Below are 9670 nucleotides of genomic sequence, written 5' to 3'. Positions count from 1 at the left end.
CCTAGCCACGATTTTTGTAGACCATGCCTCAACTGAGGTATAGCCTTAAAGAAAAGTATATATATGTATATATTATGCGCCCCGGCTATGTTCAAAATTTGTATTGCGTCCTTCGTGGCAACAAGGTTGCCGACCCCTGGTTTAGACGGTTGACTTATTGTAACAATTAACCGCCTCGATACATAAATATGATAAACTACCATTGATAGCCACCTTGTGTATAGAATAGATTCACTGATGGATTAAGCAATAAGATAACATTATCAAGCTGTGTGATATTTTTTTATTCATTAATAATGCATGCGGCTCGCGAGGCGCAATTTGTTGACACCTTGTCTATCCTAATAAAATTGAAGTGCCTGTGATTTCTAAAAAAAATTCTTTTGATCAGCATTTTCATGCCGTGACCTCACTATTATAGAAGGTCTTGGATAACACCACTTGCAGTGGATTTTGCGTTTTCTCTGAAAGGCCCTGAGAATAGTGTACAGTACTCTCTCCGTAATCCGCCACCTCAAAAACCAGACAAATGTCCAATTAGTGACAACGGCAGATTATACTGCTTCAATAAATACAAAATATTGTAAAAATTAAGGGGGGACATGCTCGTCGAAGGTCAAAATTGAGTTTTTATCGTATTTTCAAACCATGATCCTGGACACTCCTTAAACGTTGTAGATAATCTATTTAAATAATTTTGAAGCCTTATTATCCTTTATAGTTATTTTAAACATTTGATGACTGCATGAAGTATTTTTGTTACATAAAATAGTATTCTTTTAAACCTCTCGCTCTAATGTTTTAGAATATAGTCATATTTCGGTACAGAACTGTGCAGTGGTGTTAAGATTTTTTACATTTATTAATTTTTAAACGCATTTATAAAACCATTAGTATAATTTATTACGAGATAATTTTTGTAAAATATTCACGATAAAAAATTATTTTGATAATCTCTGTGATCCCAAATTTGACAAGAATTAGGCATTTTATTATTCAAAAAATCGGCAAGATTAACACATTTGAAGATGATTCTAAAGATATTTATTATAAGCTATGTCTTTGACCATTCAAGTGTGATAAAAATCTTATGAATAATGATTGCTTTATAATAATTATTGACCTAAGAATAAGGTAGTGTTTTTTTGAAATACGCCATTTCTTTTGTCATTCCCTAGTAGTTAAGCTACAACATACGACCGTAGCCATAAAATGACAAACTATAATTAAAGTAGGGAGTAAAATTATGTTAACGCGCGTGTTTGAACATGTACCTAACCGAATTTTTTTTAATTTTTTTTTAAACGGTACATGTCCAAACACGCGCGTCAATATCATTTTACTCTTTACTTCAATTATAGTTTGTCAATTTATGGCTACGGCCGTATGTTGTAGCTTAACCACTGGGGAATGACAAAAGAAATGGCGTATTTCAAAAAAACACTACCTTATTCTTAGGGAAATAATTATTATAAAGCAATCATTATTCATAAGATGTTTATCACACTTGAATGGTCAAAGACATAGCTTATAATAAATATCTTTAGAATCATCTTGAAATGTGTTAATCTTGCCGATTTTTTGAATAATAAAATGCCTAATTCTTGTCAAATTTGGGATCACAGAGATTATCAATATAATTTTTTATCGTGAATATTTTACAAAAATTATCTCGTAATAAATTATGCTAATGGTTTTATAAATGCGTTTAAAAATTAATAAATGTAAAAAATCTTAACACCACTGCACAGTTATGTACCGAAATATGACTATATTCTAAAACATTAGAGCGAGAGGTTTAAAAGAATACTATTTTATGTAACAAAAATACTTCATGCAGTCATCAAATGTTTAAAATAACTATAAAGGATAATAAGGCTTCAAAAGTATATAAATAGATCGTCTACAACGTTTAAGGAGTGTCCAGGATCATGGTTTGAATATACAATAAAAACTCAATTTTGACCTTCGACGAGCATGTCCCCCCTTAAGTCGTAAAAATAGTTTTTATTGAGAAATTTGAACTAGCAACTTAAGGTTTTTTTATGATCAAAATCAATTATGTATATTGTATTAAATTATACATACTAATAATTATAAACTAAGTTTATTAACTACATACATATTAAACAGGAAATCACTTAATTAAACACACAACCACTAAACTTGTTCAGTTTTTTGTTTTTTTCTGAATATTGTTGGAAGATTGTGTGATCTCATAATTTATACATGATGAATGTGTTGACAGTTGCATTATTTTCCTCTGTCCATTTAATGGTAACACGTCAGTCCCAGCTAGTCCATCTTCTGATTTGACTGTATGAGCTGCAGTCGGTTGACCATTACTGCCTTCATCCTCAGAATCCAAGCCTCTTGATGTATTTATTAGCTTGTCTTCAATCGGAAGTGGCGCATATCCCTCAGAACTTTCCGCTAGCCATTCTAATAAAACATTCCGCGTTAGCTCTTAGTTTTCAGTGGCCCTCTCAATCAATTCTTGTAATGGAACTAAGTCTTTGGGTTCCCAGTTTTCGTCATTTTGATTCATGGAGGGCCACAGCTTCTTTTATGATTAAATTATTGCTCGTCCCGGTAGGTTGTTCCATGCCTCAGCTACATTAAATACAACGGCGGACAGCTGATATAGGCACGCGGCGGACTATTGAATTTTACATACGAATACCGGCGAATTATAGAGCTTGATTTTGTGTTTCAATTAGTAAAAATAACGGCGGATTATAGTAGTTGTCGGATAATCGAGTGGCGGATTACTGAGCGAGTACTGTATATGAAATAAAAGACAAAATTGAACAAAACTTTCTATTGTTACAGTAAAATAACCCTGTTTATTTAATCATTCAAAAAATTATAATATTCAACATAATTAACATAAATTTATATATTAATTCAAATAATATAAATAGGTATTACAATTCTGCAATTTATATCCTATATTTATGTTTGTAAATTTTATCATTTATCTAGCAGTACAATACGTTATAAAATGAATGACATTTTTTAAGAGTCATAGAAACTTGGTCATATATTAATTACTATTATAATCTTTTTGTTAATTAAGTCTTGTATAATAATTGTAATAGTATTTTACTTACTGAAAAATCTACAAAATGCCAATATGTTCAGACAATACTAATTATATAAATAATATTATAAATGGTGATTAATGACATATTTTAAGAAGTTTAAATATAACTGATGTCTACAGAATGTATAAACATTACAAAAATACACAGAGTACATTATTTTAAGAGTATGTTTAAGGACGTTGTGTATACATTAATAGCAAGTTTTTTACTCAATATAACCCTCATAATTCATTACATAAACGATTCTTTTGACTAAATACTTGTCGGAAATGGCACGGTATTAAACAAATAAATCTCTTCTATTGTTGCTGTACTTTGATCTAGATATAATGTTTTTTTTTTTTTTTAAAACATGTTTTAAAAAGAAATGTGGCTTATTTATTAAACACTGACTAGTGAGAGAATTATTCAGGGATAAAACTTAATTGGCTTGACTTACACTCTAACTTAAATCTGAATGAGTATGACTGCAAAATATTAATAATATGGCATGTTTCAGTTTATAGCTGTGGATCTAAAATTATACTGGTTTGTGCAAATAATGACATGTTGTGATTCACGCTGTAGGTACATTTTATGCTAACCCTACGGTATCAATCAGCTGCTGGACCTTCTTGATGTATGCCTCCTTGGCATCGTCTTTGGACAGGCCCTTTTTACCGTTCCAGGCTTCCCATTTGGCCTTTCCTTTGAAGTCGAACATTCCGGGTTTGGCTGAAAATAAAAATTAATACATTACAATCAAAGATTTTAAAAATAAACCTTCACCCATATTGTTACAAGACAAAAAGTTTCTTGATGAATGATGCACCATTGTTTAGAATATTTAGATGAAATAAAAATAAAAAAAAGTAAAATCTTAAATATCAGTACAGTAAAAAAAAAAGATTCAGTTGGTGGATTGTATGCGTACGAATACATACGAATATGCGCTCATTGGCTCCCCATCCGCATGCACACCATCGACCAACCGAATCATTGTTTTGTTTTTAGTATACATAAGTAACCAAAGCAAGAAGTCTATACTAGTTAACAATAAAATTCATCCAATCCAATCGAGCCCTGGATAAAACAGATGTTGAAAAGCCAGATTCAGTACTACATATCTATCTATTGAATTTTATTTTAAGAAATCAATATGTACCCATTAAAAAACATTAAAAAGAAATATAAATATTTATTAAATATAAAACAAACTATGTTATAAAATGTGCTTTCGTCATAGGATCTAATCTTATTATAACATATTACTTTATGATTAAAAACATTTAATTTCTTTTTAATATTTTTAAAACATTTTAAAATGAAAACTAACAACAAATTGTATTAAATGGCAAGGTTCATATTTTTCGCTAGGTGCTTCTGGGATGTGGAGTACCTATTCACCTTAAAACTAATTGAGGACCTTGCATTAAAAGGGGGCAGATCCAATTTTTGGTTGTTACTCTTTTTTCACCTACAATATAACCAAAAAAATGTAAGTATATCAGAGACAAAAGTGTGTTATTGCGAAATTTCGATGTGCCACCAATGTCCATTTGGTGTAACAATGGAGCAGATCCGGACATGCCCCCTTACTGCAATGAACAAAATAATTTTGCTATTCATTTGTTGCTTTGTTATACATTGTTAGTTATTTAAGTATCGATTAATAGTTTCTGAAATACATATTTTTTATTGTGTTTTATTATCCATGACACTAAAGATTATAGTAAAATTTTAACGTTTTGGTGCAAAACAGGGGCAGATCCAAACTTTCAAAATTTGCCAAAATTGTAAAACTTATTTATTTACCTTAAAAACTATATTATAACATATGAAAATATGGTATTTTATTAAAATGTATATTTTTTTATTATTAGTATAAATATTTATTATTAGTACAAAGATTAATTTATTAAACAGTTTTTTTTTAATTTACCAAACTTTTTAAAAGTTGGATCTGCCTCCCTATTCATGCAAGGTCCTCAATTATTTATTACTCAACTCTTTTATTCAGTGGTTAGAAACTGTGCTTCAAATAAAACGATTTTTCTGAACAAAACGATCAACGTTTTCGTAAGTATCAAGAGATGGCAGGGTAAATAAATCAATTAGAATTTAAATTATAAAAAAATTATAAAATTTAAAAAAAACTAGTATTTTATTGCTTATTATTTATTGAGTGGTTACCAAAGTAAATTTAAAGAAAACATAAATGATCTCTAGAGTGTGAAAAGTATTAGTTGAAGTGTCATGGCCGCCGTCGTAGCGCTGCGATATATTATGAAAGTATTTTCAGTATTGTAGTTCTCGAAACGGCCACGCTTCACATTAAACTTGCCGCAGTCTAGATAGATAATACCACGGTAAAGTTAGTACAAACAAGATATCGGTAAATCAATAGCTGATATTAACCTTAGGTCAAACACTGCAATAGATATAAAATATAAATAGTAATAATACTTAAGCAAGTGTGTTTGTTGATAAGATATAGATAAAATGTAAGAAAATAAATTTAATGTTGACAGTGACTAAGTAAGATTACCTTCATATAGATTTATGTAATATCATACTACATAAAACATGCTTAAAAAAACAGTCAATAATTATGATGCCAGGTTCTCACCAAGCAGACGAGACAGAAACACAAGAGTTTTTCCGGTAAAAAAATTAAATAACTTGCGAATATTTGCGAGTCTTGCTATCCGTCTTGGGTTGGTCACTGCGAAGGGTTTCTGTTTTGTTTTAGTTATGTCCGTTTAGTGTATACCCACAGAAAACCAGTGGCGGGTTTAGGGATGTGGAGGCCCAAACACACTAACTGATTATTTGGCCATTCACGATATACACATAAATTCCTTTTTTGTACAAAACTTGGTTGTATTCAGTTTCTTCATCGTAAATAGGCTTCTTTACATGAACATTGTTCACGAAAATTATACCTACATTTGCAAATGTATTTATTAGTCGAAAGTGACTTACCGACTTATATTGCCGCATTACTCTTATACTTTATTACTTTTGTAGATAGACTGTTTGACTATTTTCTATTATGGATTGGTTTACTTTACGCAGAGTTTAATTAAATTTAAAAAACTAACCGAGACAATTTGCAATCTGTAGTCTCAGTTCCATGAAAACATATACGTATGACTGACAAAGTTTAGTGCACTATTTACGTTGGATCTTAACAGCCTACCTCCACCCTTTGCAACTGCTTTATATTATATAGGTACCAGCTTTTGTAATAATATTTTAAATACCTACTATATTAAATTTAATAAGATGTGTGGTAAAATAATGTTGCAATTCAGTGAATAGAGGAAATGAGGAAAATAAAGGGATAATTTTTAGAATACGTACCTAACTACATAAATTTACATTTCCTATCACTTACATATTAGTATTACAGTTAATAAATGTGATAAGATATTACATAATATATATATGCAGTAAAATTATAGTGAAATCAGATAAAAGACATTTTATATAAGTGGATTATCAGAAAACTAATAATAAATAACCTTATCAATTATTATGGCAACTTATGATTCAGTAATTATAGTACAAAGATAAGTAACACATAAATGGTGCCATAGAAATGAATACATTTAACTGTTGGAAGAAAACAATTAGCTGTATTCAATGCGGCTTTGCTGAATCTCTTAATCCAAAGATAAAAAATAGACAGCAAAGAGAGGGAATGAAAACCACACATTGCATATTATTATAAAACTATTGTGCTACCAAATACTGACTCATTCAACTGTCTTATAGAATCATCAAGTAAATCTTTACCTGTATCGCAATCTCCGAGTGAGCCTTGCTTATAATAAGCGTACACCTCCAACAACTCAGCATCACCGATTGGTGACTTCAGCTTCTTTACATCCTCTGCTGCCTTTTCGAATCTCTGGAAAACAATTCGAATAAATAATGACACCCTATCGGAGTATACCTAGGATATGCAGTACATATTTACATATTGTCTCAGTTAATAAAGGTTCTGAATATGTATCATATAAATAAATTTTGAAATACGAAAGTTACAGGTTCTCGGCTGTTGAGTTTTGAAAATCATTGTCTCCGTAAGCTACTGCATTACGAACTTTCCGAGTTTATTAGAAAACGCATCAGATGCAGGCCAACAAATGAAGAGGCGTTCAATTAACCTGGGACATGTACTCAGGATGCCGTCTATGAGTGGTGACCTTGTGCCACATCTCACGGATTACAACGACCCTCCCTCACACTGCAGACACAAGTCCAATCGCCCACATAGTCTAATACGTAAAACAACTGCTTTTCATCAGGGGACTCTAGGCTCGATTCCCAGACTTTAAAGCATGGGTGTTTCTGAGATTTTTTACTATTACTATCTTGTAGTGTTAAAAACAAAAAAAAAGTAAAGAAATCTTCATGATACAGCGCTGATATAGCTGTGGACACGAAAAGATGTAGCTGGACAGAGGAACGTGACATGATCTTGTGGTTGCCCTATGCCCCGAGGTTGTAATGTGAAGTAGTGTTTATTTTCTATTTCTTATACCTACTACGGAGAATTACAAAAAAATGTTCATTTTGTTGTGTATGATAATATTTTCTGATGACATATTCCATGTTTCAACGTACGAGTAAGAAGACGTTTACATGCAGAGCTGTAAGTAATGGAATGTTGAGTGCTGCATTTCAACTCATCCAGTTAAATTGTGTTGTACCAAAAAATATAATATTTTATATTTACCTCGTCTAGGGACATAGCGGCAGATTGTAGTGGATCTAAAAAACAAAATACAAGCTTAGGTGCAATGGCTAATCTATTGCTTTAAAGCAGCGGTTCTCAAATTGGTCCGCGGTCCCCTGGGGGACCGCGAAGCGGTTTCAGTAGGACCGCGAAAAACGAATGCATATTTATATTTTTATAATTATAGCATGTAACATTTCTTGGGTTGCAAGGAAAAGATATCACACTGCTCCATTGTCACGAAAAATTGACAACTTTCAAAATGAAGCTCGAACTATGGATTGTAAAGTTAGAGAGGAAGAATTTTACCCCATTTCCACAGGTGGACACATAAATTGATGAAAATGAGCTTGAAGTCGATGGCGATATCCTTGAGAGGATGAAACAGCATGTATTCATTCTTAGCGACGAAATTTCTTACTATTTTCCTGATCAAAGAGAATTTTAAAAATACCATCGTTTCATCAATAACCCATTATTTTGTACTCTCCATTAGTGATCTGCCTTCGGAGGACAATTTAATTCAGGAACAGTTTATTGATTTGATATTGATGGGGGTGCAAAACATGTTTTCCGTGAAACGTGTTGCAGTGATTTTTTGGATTGAAATGGCACAGTCCTATCCCGGTGTTGCAAAGATGGCTCTAAGAGTGCTGATTCCATTCGCACCCACCTATGAGTGTGAGACGGTTTTTTCGACACTACTTACTATCAAGACAAAATGTCGAAACAGATTACACACGACAAATGACATGAGAGTTGCACTGGCCAAAACAAAGCCAAACATAGAAGAACTGTTCAGGCAAAACAGATACATCCATCCCATTAAAATTGTTATTTAAATTTAATGACTACATAACAATATGTAATATTTTCTGAATACATAATTGTTTGAAAAAAATGTTTTATTCACAACAGCCTCAGCAGTGCCGTGCTGTAGGTATGTGGCACCCTTGTGCAAAATATTTGCAGCCCCCAATTTCTTTAAAATAATATAAATTTTCATTTTTTATTAAAGGGGTCCGCGAGCCATCGAACAATTTTTAAAGGGACCGCCACGCAGGAAATTTAAGTTTGAGAACCGCTGCTTTAAAGTGTTAATTGGTGCCGTGTTGGAAGTGCTAATTGGGAAAATAAACGATTTTTTTTTGTCTATTTATAGCTCAGTATACTTGAACATAAATTCTTATAAAATCACCTAAACATCGTTTTGGTACTGGGAATAAAAATATTGAATTATTAAATTATTTTTTAAATTAAATTATGTATATATTTATTTAGAGTTATTGTTAAGTCTAGGGTATAAGTTGTATCTATGTATTTTTTACTAGGTAGCTAGATACCTACCTTAAAATGGTAAAAATACCTTAAAATATGTCAAATTTATAGTTAAATTACATACTCAATAATCACGAATTTAGCATCTATCATAAAGAAAATGATCAATTATTGTACATACTCGTAATTATGTATACTGTTATTATGAATAGCGGTGATAATTAGTGTAAAAGTTGTTTTTTCTATGTATCGAAAAATTTGTAGGTGCCTAGTAAGAAAACTATTTTTGAGAATTTGCAAGCATTCTATCATAAAATCTTGATTTAAGATGTCATAATATATTGTTAGGTAATGTTTTATATATCCAAACAATTACATACCTTTCAGGCAGTCAGTCAAAGGTGCACTAAACAACAAAACTAGCGATCATACGACTACTCGAAATATATATTTTTATTTTTTTAAATGACGCCGACGTCAAATGTCAAAAATGTCACAGCTCAACTTCAGAGCGCAAATAATATATAAGGTGATACCAACTGTAGAATATTACGAAATT

General features: G+C 31.4%; 1 protein-coding gene across 1 annotated transcript; it reads right to left on the bottom strand.

Moving 5' to 3' along the window:
• Nucleotides 1–3468: 3468 nt before the first annotated feature.
• On the bottom strand, nt 3469–9617 carry LOC147064813 (putative acyl-CoA-binding protein). Its single transcript, XM_085957569.1, has 4 exons — nt 9492–9617; nt 7834–7868; nt 6888–7002; nt 3469–3821 (listed from the first exon to the last, which is right to left on the bottom strand). The coding sequence occupies exons 2-4, from the start codon at nt 7846–7848 to the stop codon at nt 3682–3684; spliced, it is 270 nt and encodes an 89-aa protein (XP_085813695.1). The 5' UTR covers nt 7849–7868; nt 9492–9617; the 3' UTR covers nt 3469–3681.
• Nucleotides 9618–9670: the final 53 nt, after the last annotated feature.

Source organism: Rhyacophila brunnea, unplaced genomic scaffold, assembly GCF_057557595.1.
Source record: "Rhyacophila brunnea isolate RB1 unplaced genomic scaffold, BYU_Rbru_1.0 scaffold_7, whole genome shotgun sequence".
Taxonomy (NCBI): Eukaryota; Metazoa; Arthropoda; class Insecta; order Trichoptera; family Rhyacophilidae; genus Rhyacophila; species Rhyacophila brunnea.
The sequence above is the reverse complement of the archived record's forward strand: the minus strand, read 5'-3'. Positions and strand labels throughout refer to the sequence as shown.

What these genes read in the sequence shown, in the direction of transcription:
- LOC147064813 (XM_085957569.1), bottom strand. An exon ending in ACTCGGAGATTGCGATACAG is followed by an intron (nt 3,822 to 6,887) that starts GTAAAGATTTAC and finishes TTTTATTTTCAG; the next exon opens with CCAAACCCGGAATGTTCGAC.